The following is a 20,349-nucleotide window of genomic DNA, read 5'->3' as shown; positions in this document are numbered from 1 at the left end:
ACGACAACCGTAATTTCAGTCTTTATTTTATTTGACTACCTGTTTCGGTTTGGCCTTAGGAATGGTAAAGGCACCAGAGAGGCGTTTCTCATGTTACGCTTGATAATGGAAGCAAGACTAAAGAAGAATCAATAAACGTTCATTGGATCTGTCCGTCTGGGAAGGGTGTTAGACAGTGTCAAAGGGTGCAGTATGTTCGAAACTCTGAGGAAAATGAGAGGAAGCTGCAGAGAGACACGGGTAATATACACTCCTGGAAATGGAAAAAAGAACACATTGACACCGGTGTGTCAGACCCACCATACTTGGTCCGGACACTGCGAGAGGGCTGTACAAGCAATGATCACACGCACGGCACAGCGGACACACCAGGAACCGCGGTGTTGGCCGTCGAATGGCGCTAGCTGCGCAGCATTTGTGCACCGCCGCCGTCAGTGTCAGCCAGTTTGCCGTGGCATACGGAGCTCCATCGCAGTCTTTAACACTGGTAGCATGCCGCGACAGCGTGGACGTGAACCGTATGTGCAGTTGACGGACTTTGAGCGAGGGCGTATAGTGGGCATGCGGGAGGCCGGGTGGACGTACCGCCGAATTGCTCAACACGTGGGGCGTGAGGTCTCAACAGTACATCGATGTTGTCGCCAGTGGTCGGCGGAAGGTGCACGTGCCCGTCGACCTGGGACCGGACCGCAGCGACGCACGGATGCACGCCAAGACCGTAGGATCCTACGCAGTGCCATAGGGGACCGCACCGCCACTTCCCAGCAAATTAGGGACACTGTTGCTCCTGGGGTATCGGCGAGGACCATTCGCAACCGTCTCCATGAAGCTGGGCTACGGTCCCGCACACCGTTAGGCCGTCTTCCGCTCACGCCCCAACATCGTGCAGCCCGCCTCCAGTGGTATCGCGACAGGCGTGAATGGAGGGACGAATGGAGACGTGTCGTCTTCAGCGATGAGAGTCGCTTCTGCCTTGGTGCCAATGATGGTCGTATGCGTGTTTGGCGCCGTGCAGGTGAGCGCCACAATCAGGACTGCATACGACCGAGGCACACAGGGCCAACACCCGGCATCATGGTGTGGGGAGCGATCTCCTACACTGGCCGTACACCACTGGTGATCGTCGAGGGGACACTGAATAGTGCACGGTACATCCAAACCGTCATCGAACCCATCGTTCTACCATTCCTAGACCGGCAATGGAACTTGCTGTTCCAACAGGACAATGCACGTCCGCATGTATCCCGTGCCACCCAACGTGCTCTAGAAGGTGTAAGTCAACTACCCTGGCCAGCAAGATCTCCGGATCTGTCCCCCATTGAGCATGTTTGGGACTGGATGAAGCGTCGTCTCACGCGGTCTGCACGTCCAGCACGAACGCTGGTCCAACTGAGGCGCCAGGTGGAAATGGCATGGCAAGCCTTCCACAGGACTACATCCAGCATCTCTACGATCGTCTCCATGGGAGAATAGCAGCCTGCATTGCTGCGAAAGGTGGATATACACTGTACTAGTTCCGACATTGTGCATGCTCTGTTGCCTGTGTCTATGTGCCTGTGGTTCTGTCAGTGTGATCATGTGATGTATATGACCCCAGAAATGTGTCAATAAAGTTTCCCCTTTCTGGGACAATGAATTCACGGTGTTCTTATTTCAATTTACAGGAGTGTACAACATGTACAATAGCCAAGAAGGAACAACCACACTGGAAGAAGAAGAAGAACGAAGTGTCCGGAATGTAATGGATGGAGCTTTCCCCCACTGTCCAGTCTATACATCGACGGGGCAATGATGGAAATAAAAGAAAGATTGAAGAGGAACTGAAATTTAAGATGAAAGGATTTCAATAATAAGATTTGGTGATGACATCGCTAACGTTAGTGACAGTGAAGAAGAATTACAGAATTTGTTGACTGAAATGAACAGTGTAATTGGTAAAGAGCATGGACTGAGAGTAAATCGAAAACAGACGAAAGGAATGTGAAGTAGCACAAATCAGAACAGCGAGAAAATATCTGGGTGAGGATAGCGAAATAGTTAAAGTTAAGGAATTCTTCTACCTATACAGCAAAATAACCCATGACGGACAGAGAAAGAGGACATAAAATGCAGAATAGCACTGGCAAAAAGGACATTCCTGGCCATCATAAGTCTACTACTATCAAACATCCGCCTTAATTTGAGGACGAAATTTATGAGAATGTAATTTTGGAGCAAAGCATTGTATGGCAGTGAAACACTGACTGTCGGAAAACTGGACCTAAAGAGAATCGAACCATCTGAGATGCGGTGCTACAGAAGAATCCTTATTGTTAGGTGGGCTCATAGGATAAGGAATGATCCGAAGAGAAAATGGAAATAATGGAAACACTGACAAGAAGAAGTGACAGGATGATAGGACATATGTTAAGACATCCGGGAATAACTTCGGTGGTACCAGAGGGTAAAAACTGTAGAGGAAGACAAACATTGGAATACATCCAGAAAATAACTGAGGACGTAGGAAGCAAGTCCTACTCTGAGATGAAGAGGTTGGCACAGGAGAAAAATTCGTGGCGGGGCGCATCAAACATGTCGAAAGACTGATGGCTCAGAACAGAGAAAGAGAGAAAGAACGGACACAACTCGTTCATATCACTGAATCATCTACACGGGCAATGAATCCACAAACTCCAGTGCGGATGCACATTTGCTTTTGATCTTCAGCGGGAATCTAAAATTCGCAATCATGGAGAATGCGGACAGTGACTGGGGATTAGGGGCGCTATGTGTACCGAAATAGTCCGTGCATTTGCAATAAACACTATGTTCAGGTGGCGCAGTGCTTAACTCACTTGCCTAATAAGCAAGAGATCGCGGCTTAGAGTCCAGTCCGGTACAAATTTTCACTCGTTGCCTCTGATTTCGCACGAAGTCCCGATGTAGCTGATATCATTACTTCCTTCCGTTTCCTTTGCTTTCTTCCCACATCATCTACAATTTATTTAATGTGTGACATAAATGTCAGCTGGATGCGTCTACCTGTTCCTGAGAAAATGCGTTTTGAGCAGTGAGGCAGAAAGACGATAAAGGGATCTTTAAATGGGTTCTGTTTTTTACTGATTGAGCTATGGAACCCTAACAAGACTATCATTAAGTCCAAAACTGTTATAATTTTTTCTGTGGCCTAGTAAAATCAGTCTACTTATAATCTAAATTAATTAAACCTGTTCAGTGTGAATTCGGTTCGGAACAGAATCCAGTCATTCCAGGATCCTATACTCTTCATGCTTGACCAAACGCTTCTCCGTCTGGCAAAGCTGAGCTAGTTACAGGGTGGCGCACGAAATGTGTTACCATTTTATTTTTGAATATAAACTTTATTGTCAATACAATCTGAAAGGAACATATACTACAATGAAGAGCCGTCCATGGAGATTTGTTCTAATTCAGCACATGCTCAATATGTCCACCATTTCGTTTCCTAACGTCCTTCAAACAAACACTGAAGTTAGTGATTACCCTACGGCACATGTCTTCCGTAATTTCACTGCAAGCTTGAAGAATAAGTCTTCTGAGCTCCATTAAATCACGTGGACGTTTCGGGAAAAATTTTTCCGTTAGGTGCCCCTAAAGAAAAAAATCACATGGATTGAGGTCTGGACTATTGGGAGACCAATTTTGTCCGACATTGAAGCGACCTGGAAACCTGAGTGAAATGTTCCGCGTGTCGAAATGCTCGTGTAAAAACTCCGAGTCAGTGTTTGCAGTATGTGGCCTTGCTCCATCTTGCATGAAGCACTGCGTGTTGAAGGACAAGGCAGTAGCAAGAAGCTGTGGAATGAAGCTATTGGAAGCATGCTCAAATAATGTTCGCTGTTCACAGTCTCTTCAAAGAAAAAGGGTCCCATAAGTCCGTGGCTGGAAATTGCTGCCCACGCTGTAATGCTCGGAGCATTATGTTGTCGTTCATGTAGCACTTGTGGGTTTTCAGTGGCCCAAAAGCGTACATTTTGTTTCTTAACCACACCGTCTAAATGAAAATGCGCCTCGTCTGAAAACCAAACGTTGTTGAGAGTTTCTTCCCTATCCTCCGCCCACTGAGCAAAGAGTAGTCTCTGCTGCTTGTGTTCTTCACTGAGCTTCTGTGCACAGGACATCTTGTATGGGTACATATGAAGGTCACATTTAAGCATGCGTTGAACGGAGCGTCCCGGGACTTCTCTGTACAGAAACTCGTACCGCTTCAATTTATTTATTTATTTATTTATTTAGCGTATGGCTCATAACATCACAGTAAAACTTACAGAAACAACACGATTTAAAAAAAATCACATATGTATAAACAGAGCAATAAATAACAGTTTGTATATAAGGACACCGCCAATTGTAAAGTTACACTCACAGAAGACCAGTCACAAGCAGACGTCCAGCTTAGATAGTAAATAGTCGATTGCCTCTTGGGTCGCCATTAGGAAATCTTGTGGGTCACCCTCGTATGCCCTTAGTGGGCATTCCTGCACGATGTGTTTGACCGTCTGTCTCTCAGCGCCACAGTCGCAAGCGGCCGAAGGGAGTTTACCCCATCTGTGTAAGGAGTCGGCACATCTCCCACCGATGGAAAGAGGAATGGGAGAGCAGAACAGTAGTAAACTGCCACAGTATGCCATGCATCTTTAGTAAACCGCTTCAATATTCTTCGGCGAAAAAATGGTTCAAATGGTTCTCAGCTCTATGGGACTTAACATCTGATGTCATCAGTCCCCTAGACTTAGAACTACTTAAACCTAACTAACCTAAGGACATCACACACATCCATGCCCAAGGCAGGATACGAACATGCGACCGTAGCTGCAGCGTGGTTCCGGACTGAAGCGCCTAGAACCTCTCGGCCACAACGGCCGGCTCTCCGGCGAACAAACAGGCTTAGGCCGAGGTCGCTTCGCTTCCAATACTGATCCTTCCTGTACAAATTTACCGTACAACCTGTGGGTGGTCTTCTTGCACGGGACCCATCGTGTGTTAAACTGTTGTCGAAAACGCCTCTGAGTCACAACAAGGCTTTTCGTTTCATGAAAAAGTAACACAATTGCCGATCGTTGCTGTGTCGTCTGTCTTCAATTGTCACCCACTGCTGCTTACTAGCGGCAGTATCGTGAATTACACGTCATTTCGTAACTCATTTTTTTCCCCAAGCTCTGCTGGTACTGCTGTAGAGGTCCCAGCGGGATATGTAAAATGCGTCGTAAATTGTGAAAGAAACAATTGATAACACATGTCGTGCGCCACCCTTTATTTTATAAACGGGCTGCGTCTCCTTTGAGATATTACACTGCCCTATCTATGGTTTCTTCAGCTTCTCGGCGCGAAGTGTCTTGGGCTATGAAACACTTTATGAGTTGTTTGATGATTAATTATGGGAATTAATTTTAGTTTGGTAAGCAAACTAGCAAACTTTCATTCAGAGATCTCGGAATTCTGAGTGCAATTAGAAGCTTCCGTACTTAGTCTAACAACTGAATGTTTAAAATAGCATTCACGTGCACTATGCTGTAACTTTCAAAGCGCACCCTGCCAACTAGATCGAGAAATCCAATGCGAGTTAAATCGACGGAGCCACCGCAATACTCAGTTTTGGGCCGGATTAGAGGGCCTCATTAACTTCAGCAACGAAGCAACGAAGTTGCCCACCCGCGGATATTTTATGATTGAGCTAGAGACCCCATACTCTGAAAGGAAATGAAAACCGACTCAGCTCTCCGTAAGAGGTTTCATGTAAATTTGGACTTCAGTTAAGTAGTTTTAATGCAACATGGTACCACGGTGCTATAGGTTTTAATTTTAATGTTGACTGTGCGTTACTCTAGCATATTATAGTAATTTTATGCTTCTGAAGAAGGCTAGATTAATTTAGCTTAAACCTGTTAAACACTAGAAAATTTGGGCAGCTGAGGCCGATTCTTCAAAATATTTTTGATGTAAATTGTGTCATTAAGTGTACCTAAGAGCCTCTTGCTCCCCTACGATAGCTAAGCGGACCGCGAAACCCAAGTTTTTTGATTACTCAGATTCCAACGACTTTCTATTATATATCTAAGTGCTGAAAAAATTTTATAGTGCCTGATTGACTATTCAATAAATAACACACCTGTTTCAACGTGCTAAGGCCTTTTACACTGCAGGTTACTTAACTGATTATTTTGCTTCATATAAAGCACGCTTTTTCAGGCGGTTATTGCTTACTAATTAAGGGAAAAAAATGATTCAATGAGGGAACAAAAAACGAAAAACTCGTTTCTGATAAGTAAAGGTATCTCAGGAGGCCTTAGTATACTGCTACAAAGAAATAGGTTATTGGTATCACCACTGAAACGAACACAGAAGCATTGAGTAACTTTTTGTGTTAATACGATCCGCTAACCACGAAAATAATGGAGCCGAGAAAATTAATTCGCTTAAAGAGTTCACGAGAACAGTAATTATTAATTCCTGTAGGCTATCTGCTGCAGTTTTGTACCTTTGACCTTTCAAAACGAGTAAACGTCCTGCGATCACGTACACACACACACACACACACACACACACACACACACACACACACACACTCTCACGCACACGCACGCATTCATGCACCCAAACAAAATAAGCAACGGAAAAAATAATAACACCCATTAGTTGATAAAAATAAATCTAGAAGCACTTTAACTGCTAGCTCCCTATACAACCACATCTGCTAAATTTGACCGTCATGTATAAATCTGAGCTCCGTGTATTCTCTTATATACACAGGACGATACTGAGTAATGTACAGTGTACCGGAAATATACATTTATCTCTCTGCTTTCGGAGACAGTGATATATCGAGGAATGGTGGAAGCGAGGTCTGAAGCAACAGGTGTGATGCATGAGGGCAGCTGCAGCGCCTGACTGATGGATTGTCCGCCAACACGCGGGGGTGGAGACGTCATCATTACTCCGGACGCACGGAGGTCACCATACTCTAACGCGGAAACTGCTCACTTACGCCGAGCGGAAAAGGCCTTTGCTCTTAGCAAAAGTAGCACGTATCATGAATATTGAAAGGAGCAAAAGACACTGTAGATACTATATAACACAGATATCATGAAAATGTTACCGGAATGTCAACGGTAGATAACCGATGGAAAGAACAAGCCCCCTCAGTCCTAGGGAACTGGTTCTCCTTCTGCCTCTACACTTCGCATACGTGGGAAACCTCAATAGCGGAGTAGTTCTTTCGACAGTGACATTATTGTTTTCTCAAGGGTTCGCGGCTCATAGATCCAGTCACATGTGAGCTCTCGTCTCATTTTGAAGTCAACAGCTAGAAAGTCGAATGGACTTGAGCTCACAGAAGTAGTACTAATCGACAGAGAAATAATGTTCCGTAACTAAAGCTCTGTTTTCACAAAATTTGCTTTCAAAACTGAAAAAGAAGTTTGGGAGAACCTAAAACTCCGGTGTTACTGTTGAATTTAACAAAAACTCTCGAAATTCGCCGGAATAAAATTTGTACTACAAATTTCGAACACAGTTCGGTGCACATTAGGTTTGACAATGTGAAAATTGGGTGCTGAATACGAAACTACTCATTACTGAAGGAATTTTAGAGATGAACAGATACTGGTCTTGCTATGACTAGTAACTACAGGAATAAGGTAACATGTTTTGTAGTACACAAGTGCCACTTTCATTCAAAGGAGAAGAAAATGTATGGGGATCGCAATTTGATGACGCTCTCTAAGTGAGAGTAGCAAATATACTCTGCGTCCTGCGCTGCTGAGCAGATAGTTCCAAATTACACAGCACACACTGATCGACCAATGGCAACTTAACGCGACCTGTCCTTCAGAAAGTGAAAGAGCAATGGGCGATCATCATGAGATAATGGATTGTTATGAAACCTGCGTAATGTAACTGCCTCCCCACTGACAGTCAATAGCGCTATTGAGAACCTTCTGAACGGTAAGCAATTGTTTTTTTAAAAAAAAGAATTTGCAGTGGACAGTGAATTATACTATTGCCTCATGGAATTCTCCACGTATATAAGGTAGCTGCATGTCCTAGGGAAATACAGTGCTAACGCAGTCACGCGCATGGAAACAAATGCGGCTGTAAACGAAAGTTGCACTGCATTCGTTCGACCAGCCACCGCAAGACGTAACGACAGGTGTTACTGACAACAAAGGAGGTACAGGTCACATAAAGTATGTAGTATTACGCAGTTCACTGCTTGGTAAACATGTTCCTACCCCTAGAGTAAATAGTTTTCAATCCTGCAGGGGATTTAGCCTGTGGTTCGTATGCTTGTGTTGTAGACTCATATCGCGGTACGTATCAAGTTGCAGCATTCAAAAATAACGAGAGTTATCGTCCGTTTCAGGCAATGCGGATCAAATGCATAAAAGAAAGCAACTGGGAGACCGACCACCTTCACGTGTATTAAAGTGGGTGTTGTGAAGAATGGTTTGCCATCAAGCGTTTGAGGAGGCTACTTGTGCAACACCAGTTTCGTATAGTCTACCGTCTAGTTCACTGTACATAGACTCGGTCATTAATTGACATGCATGGAATCGCAGAAATGGACGGTCATTTCGTCATTGGTGAAGTGTGATTTCACCTTATTCGTAAGTAAATAGTGAAAACAAAAGGATATGGTCAACCGAAAATCGACTTGTCTTTCGTGAAAACACCTTGAACTGTTGTGTGGTGTGCAGCATGGCGTCGTCGATCTGTGGGCCTTTTTTCTTCAAACTGAACCGTACAGAGGTGTGTACCAAAGCATAACACAGTTTATTATATTTCCTGAAGCAGATGAACGTTAATTTTCGTTGCAGTTGGTGATACATAAAAACTATACTTCCACATTCTCCCGGTGTAAAGAATCCAGACTTCTGCCTGTGAAGCTACGCGGAAGACTCTAAGAACAAGCCACACATATTGGCTCTGCAAAACGCCCTCATACATCGCAAAATGAACTCGTGCATCTAGTAATGAATAGTCTAAACCACATCGGTCGTTTGTGATAAGTCAAGTGTGTTAGCAGATGACATAAAAGACTTCGTAATTACTTTTTGATGTGTACGATTTTTCGATTACCATCTGTGAGGGCGGTAGTTTTCCTGATTTCGGCCGAACGCAGTAGTAGTGCAGCACAAAGGCAGATTAGTCAATTAATTATACTGTCGTTCTTCAGGTACTGCAAAGACTACAGCCCGTCTTTAGCGACAAAGCCGATGTCGTAGCTAGCACCTATCGTACACTATCTGTATTGTTGGCGCAAGCAAGCCACCTCAACGCAACAACGTTGATGGTTCATAGGCGGTGCGAATTGTGGAGTAGAAAAATAGATCCAGAATGAGATTTTCACTCTGCAGCGGAGTGTGCGCTGATATGAAACTTCCTGGCAGATTAAAACTGTGTGCCCGACCGAGACTCGAACTTGGGACCTTTGCCTTTCGCGGGCAAGCGCTCTACCCGCGCTTGCCCGCGAAAGGCAAAGGTCCCGAGTTCGAGTCTCGGTCGGGCACACAGTTTTAATCTGCCAGGAAGTTTCATATCAGCGCACACTCCGCTGCAGAGTGAAAATCTCATTCTGGAAACATCCCCCAGGCTGTGGCTAAGCCATGTCTCCGCAATATCCTTTCTTTCAGGAGTGCTAGTTCTGCAAGGTTCGCAGGAGAGCTTCTGTAAAGTTTGGAAGGTGGGAGACGAGGTACTGGCAGAATTAAAGCTGTGAGTACCGGGCGTGAGTCGTGCTTCGGTAGCTCAGATGGTAGAGCGCTTGCCCGCGAAAGGCAAAGGTCCCGAGTTCGAGTCTCGGTCGGGCACACAGTTTTAGTCTGCCAGGAAGTTTCAGAAAAATAGATTTTTGTATTAAAAAGCCTATCTAATACGGCGCACATTAAATTTTAATTTAAATTTATAAATGTCTTTTCCTTTCTGATCTGGATGTAATGCACGATGTGATTAAGTCAAGCTCCGCTCTGATTGTCAGATATGCTTTAATAAATACTTTTCTTTTCCATAATTTCTTTTCCACTACACTACAGTCTCATAAATGTTATTGTATGATGTAGTCTGGTCAACAAGATCAATTACAAGCTTTTTCTAACGTCAGACTGTATTGAAAAGTTATATTTTCAAACATTTTTCTATGTCACTAACAGTAGTCTTGGGCAGTGACACTGTTATACTCTCACCATCGAATTTTTGTATGCAGTCTAGAGTTCCAGATAAACAGTACCAAATGAAAGGGTATTTCATATAGATTTGATAACACTGTGAAACCATACGTGATGCAACTCGACGAACTCATTAGCCCCTGAATGGATCTGAGAAATATCTATCAACTGCTCATTTACAGCAGTAACGAGCTCGTGCTGCCTGGGGGAATTAAGGATGGAAATACCAACCATTACAAAACAGAGATCCGAAGCCGCGACAGGTTCTACCATTATAGTGCTTTGTGTCTGTGGAGTAATTAAGGTTTCTGAAACAAAATATTACACTACAGTTCATTAACGTAACTAGAATTAGCGTATGTTGTTGTCTACAGTTACCTTTACGTATGGGCACGCGGTCTAGGGGAACCATAAATTCCGTGCGTAGGGATCTCTGTCTGCTGCTATAAAAGCAATGCCCTTACAACAGCTCGCTTACATCAGTTAAGAACCGTCTACAAATCTCGTGCTTTTTACCTCTTCCGTACCCTCACTCTTTTGGCTGGAAAGCTACATAGCACGTGTTTCCCAGTCATTGTGAGGTTTTTGGAAAATTTGGAAATTTATGGTAAGGTCATCGGTCATCGGTCCCTAAACTTACAAGCTATTTAATCTAACTTAAATTAACTTACGCTAAGGACAACACACACACCCATGCCCGAGGAAGGAATCGAACCACCGAGGTGGCGGGGGGGGGGGGGGGCAACCGCGCGGACCGTGACAAGACGCTATAGGCCGTGCGGCTACCCTGCGCTGCGTGAGGTGTTTATAATTTGAAAAGCTTACAAGAGAACCACAACTGTAAGTGAATGTCGATTACTAACGGTAACGGAGGCGGGGTACAGATGGCAGTGCTGCTCATGTTTTGGTGGAATATGATGATAAATTTAGATTTATCAGCTTATTGATATCGTAAGTGTTCGACGGACAGTAGCTCTAAGTATCATGTGGAGTATAGTGGAAAAAGGATGGAAATGCAATCGGCCCACAACAGGGATTGCATACAGATCACTCGTGCGATTCATCGTAGTGTATTGCCCCGCTGTGTGGGACCCGCAGCAAACGGGACTAACAGGGGATATTGAACGTATTCAAAGAAGGGTAGCACGAATGGTCACAGGTTTGTCTGATACGCGGGAGAACGTCACAGAGATGTTGAAAGATATGTTTGGCATACACATGAAGATACATCAGACATGAACAATACTTACAGAGCATATTTCCAGAGTTTCAAGAACCGACTTTAAAAGCAATATGAAACCCTGAATATCGCCCCTATGGGGATCGTGAGAAGATCAGGTTAATCGCGGCACATACAGATGCATTTGGATTGAGAATTTAAAAGAGCTTTGGAATAATTAAGACCAAATAAATCAGACGGGACAGACAACATCTCGTTACATGTTGGATCTGTTACATGACAATAATTTGCCTTTAGGAAAGGTAAAGCAAACAGAGGCAGCACTGATGTTGCCAGTGATGGAAATTTAAGACATATTCATAAGATTTTTCGACATGGACAAAAGATCATAGTATGAAGGCTTTCACGACCGGATGATATATCTTCTGGTAAACCTTCCGGGATGTAAGGTCGTGGTCCATGAGACTCTTCAGCTCCTAACGTTTCGTCCAGAGCTGCGCTGGACATCTTCAGAGGGGTGTTTCTCCTCCGGTGAGTCTTGCCGACTGACGGGTCGGACTTTTTTTTTTCTTTATTGATTTTCAATTCCCCCCGAAGGGGGCGGGCCGGCAGCAGCTTACTACGCTGCTCTACAGCCTACAGACTTGTTTTTAAATAAAGGAAGAAGAAAGAAACAAGGAAAAACAGGCGATAAAATGGCGATTTAAAGTGAAAAATGGCGTAAAATTGCGGAAAGTTAAAACAGAAAGCAAAGGGGGTTGGCAATGTAGATAAAAGACACAGGACTCAGACAAGTAACACAGTAGACACACAATTAAAAAACATGGCGACAGTCTGGTTTCTGTTCGTAAGTAATAAAAAGCACACCCAGCGACAGTATGATGGCTGTTCGCTACACGTCTCAAAAGACACAACACGGAGCACGCACTGGAAAAACACACTGTAAAACACTGCACGAAAGGCGGCACAAAGATGGAACTCCCGACCCAAGGCAGATGGGGGGGGGGGGGGGGGGGGGAGGACGGGTCGGACGTCTGAGAGCGACTTATATATCGTAGAAAGTGGGCGTGGCCAGAGTTACACGTGATATGCAGAGATAATCTTTGTCAGAGACAAAACTTAACTATCGATCGTAATCTCGTCACGGATAAAACTGTCTAGCAATTCTGTAGTGCTACCACGACCTTACATCCAGGAAGGTTTACCAGAAGATATGGAAAAAAGAGTTAGACAATTTCAAAGGGTGCAAGAATTCGAAATACTGAGAAAAATACGGGTAAGCTACCGTCACGGAGGGTTTATACAATACGAACGAGAACCGAGTGTGAATAAAAGACTGCAATCCAAAGGAAAATGTGTTCGGATTATAAAGAGTATCGGACAGGGACGTAGTCTTTCGCTATACGTTGAAGAAGAAACGACGGAAATAAGAAAGGTTCGAGAGTGGAATTAAAATTCATGGTCAAAGAACATATATGATAAGAATCATTGATGACATACTATCCTCAGCGTAAGCGAAGAGCAATTAGAGAATCTGTTCAATGGAATGAACTCTGTAATTGATACTGAATATGCATTGAGACTAAATCGATGAAAGACCAAAGTAATGAGAAGTATCAGCAAAGAGAACTGCGGTAAAGTAAACATCAGTATCAGAGGCCACGAAGTAGACAAAGTTGAGGGATCTTTTCTACAAACGCCGCAAAGTAACCCGTGATGGACGGAGCAAGGAGGACATTAGAAGCAAGCTAGCACCGGCTAGAAGGCATTCCTGGCCAAGACAAGTCTACTAATATGGAGCATAGGCCCTAAGCTGAGGAAGAAATTTCCGATGTACGTTTCGAGCACAGCGTTGTATGGCAGTAAGACATCGACTTTGGGGAAAACGAAAGAGGAGAGAATCGAAGCATTCGAAGCATTTGAGATGTGGTGCTACAGACGAATGTTGAAAATTAGTTGGACTGATAAAGTAACGAATGAGGAGGTCCTGAATGGAATCGGCAAGGAAAGCAATAAGTCGAAAACAGTGTCAAGAAGAAGGGATCGGATGACAGGATGATAGGAGATTTGTGAAGACGTCAGGGAATGACTTCCATGGTACTAAAGGGAGCTGTAGAGGGTATAAACTGTAAAGGAAGACAGAGATTGTAATACGTCCTGCAAATAATTGAGGACATACGTTCAATTGATACTGTGAGATGAAAAGAATAGCATAGGATGGAATTCGTCGCGGAATTCGTGGCGGGCAACATTAAACCAGTTACAAGACTGTTGGCTCAAAAAATGAGTACATAACCAAAGGCATTTAAACGTCATTCATACGTGAATTGAGCGGCGAAAAACCTTATAAATAGCACAATGGAACGCACCCTCTGCCCTGCACTTCACAGTGGTTTGCAAGACGTAAATGTAGGTCGAAGAGAGGGAATGTGAGATGCCGGATATACAGCGTAAGATGACGGTTTAGAAAGTTCGGGGGGGGGGGGGGTGGAGTTAATCCTGCTGCAGAGTTGTAGTGCTTGAATGATATGTAGAACGTACTCGGAAGATTAACAGTCGAATACTCCCTGGTTGGGAGTGCACGGGTAGCATGAATTGTTAGGTTGTTGATGGATAACGTCATGGAGACCTCTAAGATGGGGCTCAGCCTCATAGATTAACGCGTCCTTGGCAATGCCGTACACGTAACTGAAATAAATCAGTTAATTTTCACTACAGATCACAGCTTCGTTAGAGCTCGTCTGATCCCGAAAGTTAGTCATTTCACAAGGTATATGTAAATTATTAACAATAAGTTCACCCAGACAAGTTCAGTACTAAGTCACGACTAGCCTACACTCATTGAGACATCAGTAAGAGGAAACGTCGAAGTCTAAAAAGCGATCGCACTTCCATTCAGCAGTCCTTAAGGTGGCTTTTACTGAGTGTACCAGATCACTCTGCATTCATACCATACTACAACTGTTGTATCTAATGAGTTACTCAGAAAGTGTCTCCTTTGCTAGGAAAGAGGTCACTGACACGAGATAAAACACAGTCTTATCACAAGTAACAAAAATTCAAATGAGATTTCTGGATGAAAACCTGGTTCGTAACTTTTCCTTACTTGAAGAGCATATGTGGCCTTACTCTTACACCTGCGTACTATGATTGTGCTGTATTGATAGTCATTTGTATTTGAAAAAGTAAATATAACAATGTGACGTTTGTTGCAAGCTGCCTCCACGGTATTGGAATTTCGATGGTCAAGTTGGAAACAGCATTTTACCATCATCCCTGGACAATTTTGTATACTTTTGATTTTTTAAAATAGAAAAACACTATCTCAAGAAACGATTTTCATCTTACCTTTCCTATTGGAAGGGCCTTTATATAACGACGTGTTACATTAACACTTAGAACAATGTGTAAAATACATTTTTTTGAGTCATCAGTCTTCTGAATGGTTTGATGCGACCCGCCAATAATTCCTGTCCTGTGTCAACCTTTTCATCTCAGAGCAGCACTTGCAGCTTACATCCTCAATTATTATTCCTATTGGAAGGGCCTTTATATTACGACGTGTTTCATTAACACTTCGAACAATGTGTAAAATACATTTTTTTGAGTCATCAGTCTTCTGAATGGTTTCATGCGACCCGCCAATAATTCCTGTCCTGTGTCAACCTTTTCATCTCAGAGCAGCACTTGCAGCTTACATCCTCAATAATTTGCTGAATGTATTCCAGTCTCTAGCTTCCTCTACAGTTTTTCCCTTCTACAGCTCCATCTACTACCATGGAAGCCATTTCCTGATGTCTTAAAAGATGTCCTATCATTTGGTCCCATCTCCTTGACAACGTTTAAACATAACCCTTTCCTCCCCGATTTTGTGAAGAACCTCCTCATTTATTACCTTATCAGTTCATCTATTTTTCGCCAGTCGTCTCATCATCATCATCATCATCATTTAAGACTGATTATGCCTTTCAGCGTTCAGTCTGGAGCATAGCCCCCCTTATACAGTTCCTCCATGATCCCCTATTCAGTGCTAACATTGGTGCCTCTTCTGATGTTAAACCTATTACTTCAAAATCATTCTTAACCGAATCCAGGTACCTTCTCCTCGGTCTGCCCCGACTCCTCCTACCCTCTACTGCTGAATCCATGAGTCTCTTGGGTAACCTTGCTTCTCCCATGCGTGTAACATGACCCCACCATCTAAGCCTGTTCGCCCTGACTGCTACATCTATAGAGTTCATTCCCAGATTTTCTTTGATTTCCTCATTGTGGACACCCTCCTGCCATTGTTCCCATCTACTAGTACCTGCAATCATCCTAGCTACTTTCATATCCGTAACCTCAACCTTGTTGATAAGGTAACCTGAATCCACCCAGCTTTCGCTCCCATACAACAAAGTTGGTCGAAAGATTGAACGGTGCACAGATAACTTAGTCTTGGTACTGACTTAACTCTTGCAGAAGAGAGTAGATCGTAGCTGAGGACTCACTGCATTAGCTTTGCTACACCTCGCTTCCAGTTCTTTCACTATGTTGCCATCCTGTGAGAATATGCATCCTAAGTACTTGAAACCGTCCACCTGTTCTTTGTTCCTCCTATTTGGCACTCAATCCGTTTATATTTCTTTCCCACTGACATTACTTTCGTTTTGGAGATGCTAATCTTCATACCATAGTCCTTACATTTCTGATCTAGCTCTGAAATATTACTTTGCAAACTTTCAATTGAATCTGCCATCACAACTAAGTCATCCGCATATGCAATACTGCTTATTTTGTGTTCACATATCTTAATCTCACCCAGACAGTCTATTGTTTTCAACATATGATCCATAAATAATATGAACAACAGTGGAGACAGGTTGCAGCCTTGTCTTACCCCTGAAACTACTCTGAACCATGAACTCAATTTACCGTCAACTCTAACTACTGCCTGATTATCCATGTAAAGACCTTTAATTGCTTGAAAAAGTTTGCCTCCTATTCCATAATCTCGTAGAACAGACAATAACTTCCTCCTAGGAACCCGGTCATATGCCTTTTCTAGATCTATAAAGCATAGATACAATTCCCTGTTCCACTCATAACACTTCTCCATTATTTGCCGTAAGCTAAAGATCTGGTTCTGACAACCTCTAAGAGGCCTAAACCCACACTGATTTTCATCCAATTGGTCCTCAACTAATACTCGCACTTTCCTTCCAACAATACCTGAGAAGATTTTACCCATAACGTTGATTAAAGAGATACCTCTGTAGTTGTTACAATCTTTTCTGTTTCCATGTTTAAAGATTGGTGTGATTACTGCTTTTGTCCAGTCTGATGGAACCTGTCCCGCCTCCCAGGCCATTTCAATCATCCTGTGTAGCCATTTAAGACCTGACATTCCACTGTATTTGATGAGTTCCGACTTAATTTCATCCACCCCAGCCGCTTTATTGCACTGCAATCTATTGACCATTTTTTCCACTTCCTCAAATGTGATCTTATTTCCATCATCATTCCTATCCCATTCTACCTCGAAATCTGAAACATTACTGATCGCATTTTCACCTACATTGAGCAACTCTTCAAAATATTCCCTCCATCTGCCCAAGGCATCCACAGGATTCACCAGCAGTTTTCCTGACCTGTCCAAAATACTTGTCATTTCCTTCTTACCTCCCTTTCGAAAACTGCTAATTACACTCCAGAATGGTTTTCCAGCAGCTTGACCCATAGTCTCCAACCTGTTTCCAAAGTCTTCCCACGATTTCTTCTTGGATGCTGCAATTATCTGTTTGGCTTTGTTTCTTTCTTCAACACAACTTTCTCTGTCTACCTGGGTTCTGGTATGTAGCCATTTTTGATACGCCTTCTTTTTCCTTTTACAGGCTGCCTTGACTGTATCATTCCACCAAGATGTTTGCTTCATCCTACTTTTACACACTACTGTTCCAAGACATTCTTTAGCCACTTCTAGTACTGTGTCCCTGTACCTTGTCCATTCCTTTTCCAATGACTGTAATTGACTACATTCAACTAACTGGTACCTTTCTGAGATCGCTGTTATGTACTTGTGCCTGATTTCCTTATCCTGAAGTTTCTCCACTCTTATCCTCCTACATATGGACCTGACCTCCTGCACTTTCGGCCTCACAATCCCAATTTCACTGCAGATTAAATAATGATCAGTGTCATCAAAGAATCCCCTGAATACACGTGTGTCCCTCACAGCCTTCCTGAATTCCTGATCTGTTATTATATAGTCAATGACAGATCTGGTTCCCCTGCCTTCCCAAGTATACCGGTGAATGTTCTTATGTTTAAAAAAGGTGTTTGTGATTACTAAGCCAATACTGGCACAGAAATCCAAGAGTTGTTTCCCGTTCCTGTTGGCCTCCATATCCTCTCCAAATTTACCCATAACCTTTTCATACCCTTCTGTTCGATTTCCAATCCTGGCGTTAAAATCACCCATGAGCAGAACACTGTCCTTGTCCTTTACTCTAACAACCACATCACTGAGTGCCTCATAAAAACTATCCATCTTATCTTGATCTGTCCCTTCACAATGCGAATATACTGACACAATCCTAATTTTCTTGCTAGACACTATCAAATCTATCCACATCAGTCGTTCGTTTACATACCTTATTGCAACTACGATGGGTTCCATTTCTTTCCTGATGTAAAGCCCTACACCCCATTGTGCTATTCCTGCTTTGACTCCTGGCAGGTAGACCTTGTATTCTCCCACTTCCTCTTCTTTCTCACCCCTTACCCGAATGTCACTAACAGCTAAAACGTCCAGCCCCATCTTACTTGCAGCCTCTGCCAGCTCTACCTTCTTCCCAGAGTAGCCCCCATTGATATTAATAGCTCCCCATCTCATTACCATTTGTTTGCCAAGTCGTATCTTAGGAGTCCCTGGTTTGTCAGTTAGAGGTGGGACTCCGTCACGTCCAAAGGTCCGAGGCATTTTGCTCTGATTGTTGCCAGCATCATATTTAAAGTACAAGGGAAGCAGGTTGCTAGCCTTACTTGCCCCGAGTCCCATTGGGTTTTACCCCTAACGGCTGAGGGACTAACCGGTGGATTTGGTAGTCTTTGCCGTATGAGCACAAAGGTGACCACGACTCAGAATATGTCCGAGATGCCCAGCCTTATTCCAAAGTAACTGGTATCCCGACTGTCGGGACCACTTACTTGGCCACTCATACGTTGCCCGTGGTTCATGAACTAGGACATGACTACAGGAACCCACACCATGAACCAGTCGTCTGTAGGAACAAATCTCAAATGCTTTGTTTCTCTTCCGTTCAGGGTTTTCCATAGTCTATGCTTCACTACCATACAGTAAATTCGCAGAAATGTCTTGACAACTCAAATAAAGTGTCCTGTAACATTGGCTATAACTGCGACGCAAGCAGTCTTGAAGTAGTCTTGGTTAGGAAGGAGTTGAAGCTTATGATGTCTGAAGACGGGTGTAATCCTGAAACGCGTAACATGTTCTAATAACAGAGTCAAATGAATATTTCATGACTTTATTGCGATTGTCCGGAATATTTTGCCATTGGAGAGATCATCATGACACTTTCTCAATAACAGACCATGTGTCCTTTGGATACACGTTATGTGTCTTTAATGGAGTGGTTTCAATTTCCTTTTGCATCCTTACGCCGTTGATCCTGACGTCCAATGTGGGGGGTGGGGGCAAAGTGGGTAGGGGTCGTAATCCGAATCCTGGCCACCATGTCCCGTCCCTCCCTCCAGGAACCAAGGAAGGAATTGGGAACGTGGGGTAGAGGTACAACAAACATAGTTTATGTATTTATTTTTTGTCCTTTTTTATTGTTATTTACTTATTTTGTCATTAATACCACCGAGAAACCGGCCTCACGGGAGGAGGGTGGCGCAACATGACGTCAGGCTAACTGGGACTATCAACATAAGGTTTTACCTTGAAAAACATTCCGATTGCGATTGAATATATCACTTCTAACGGTGTCCGCAGCTCGTGGTCTGGCGGTAGCGTTCTCGCTTCCCTCGCACGAGGTCCCGGGTTCGATTCCCGGCGGGGTCAGGGATTTTCTCTGCCTCGTGATGACTAGGTGTTCTGTGTTCATCATCATTGACTCGCAAGTCGCCGAAGTGGCGTCAACTAAAAAGACTTGCAACAATGCAGCCAAACTCCCCCGCATCGCGCCTCCCGGCCAACAATGCCATACGATCATTTCAGCATTTCATTTCACTTCTAATGGTGGAAGAGGCCGCGATCAACTCTTCATGACTAGAACACTCAAGCTCTGGGGTGGGTTTAGGAAAACACTGCAGAGGAAATTGGAGAACAATTGTTTGCATTTTGGGTTGCGGACAACTGCATACAAAGTCTGTCGCACCAACAACCAGACACCTCCCGCCGATCTGCGCTCCAGGTGGTGGTCGTCTGTGTCCATAACATCACAGTCGACACACGACTGAGTGTTTGCGGGGTGAATCTTGTGAAGGCGTGACCGGCATACTTGCATCCCATTGACAGTAAGGTACCATGCAGACTGGACGGCACTGTCAAGATAAGGAGCGCACACCGATCGCCAAACGTCACGCCAGTCGACGTGGGAAGCTTCTCCTCAATAACACTCGGTGACCTGTGCTGCTGAAGACAACCATAGATGGCCTTCGTGGATGTCAATTGCGCCGGCAGTATCACATTACGGACGTAGCTCAGTTCAAGGAAAAAGGGTCGGAAATAAAAGGAGGGCCCCTCGCACCGCGCCAGGGTGAGGATTTCGTACCTTATCTTGAACAGCAAGCCTTGGCAAACAAACTAAGCCATTGCCGCTAGCATGCGGCGGGCCATAGATGGTGGAATGGGAAGTGTCTGTGCCACGCAGGAGATACGTGACGCCAAATAAACATTACGTAGTGTGTGCGTCGCAGAAGATCGAGTGCTCTTAAACAGTGCTCTAAGAGCCCACCTCGTAGTTGTGAAACTGGACATCGGCA

General features: G+C 44.0%; 1 protein-coding gene across 1 annotated transcript in view; it reads right to left on the bottom strand.

The window, feature by feature from the left end:
* Nucleotides 1–18,235, bottom strand: part of LOC126170786 (melanopsin-like) — a 158,843-nt gene extending 140,608 nt beyond the window's left edge. Inside the window, exon 1 of the mRNA XM_049920753.1 lies at nt 17,994–18,235. Within this exon, the coding sequence (XP_049776710.1) occupies nt 17,994–18,235 (242 nt within the window). The remainder of the gene's footprint in view (nt 1–17,993) is intronic.
* Between the last annotated feature and the right edge of the window lie 2,114 nt (nt 18,236–20,349).

The sequence above is a fragment of the Schistocerca cancellata genome, chromosome 1 (genome assembly GCF_023864275.1).
Source record: "Schistocerca cancellata isolate TAMUIC-IGC-003103 chromosome 1, iqSchCanc2.1, whole genome shotgun sequence".
Classification (NCBI taxonomy): domain Eukaryota; kingdom Metazoa; phylum Arthropoda; class Insecta; order Orthoptera; family Acrididae; genus Schistocerca; species Schistocerca cancellata.
This window is presented reverse-complemented; position numbering and strand designations above follow the sequence as displayed.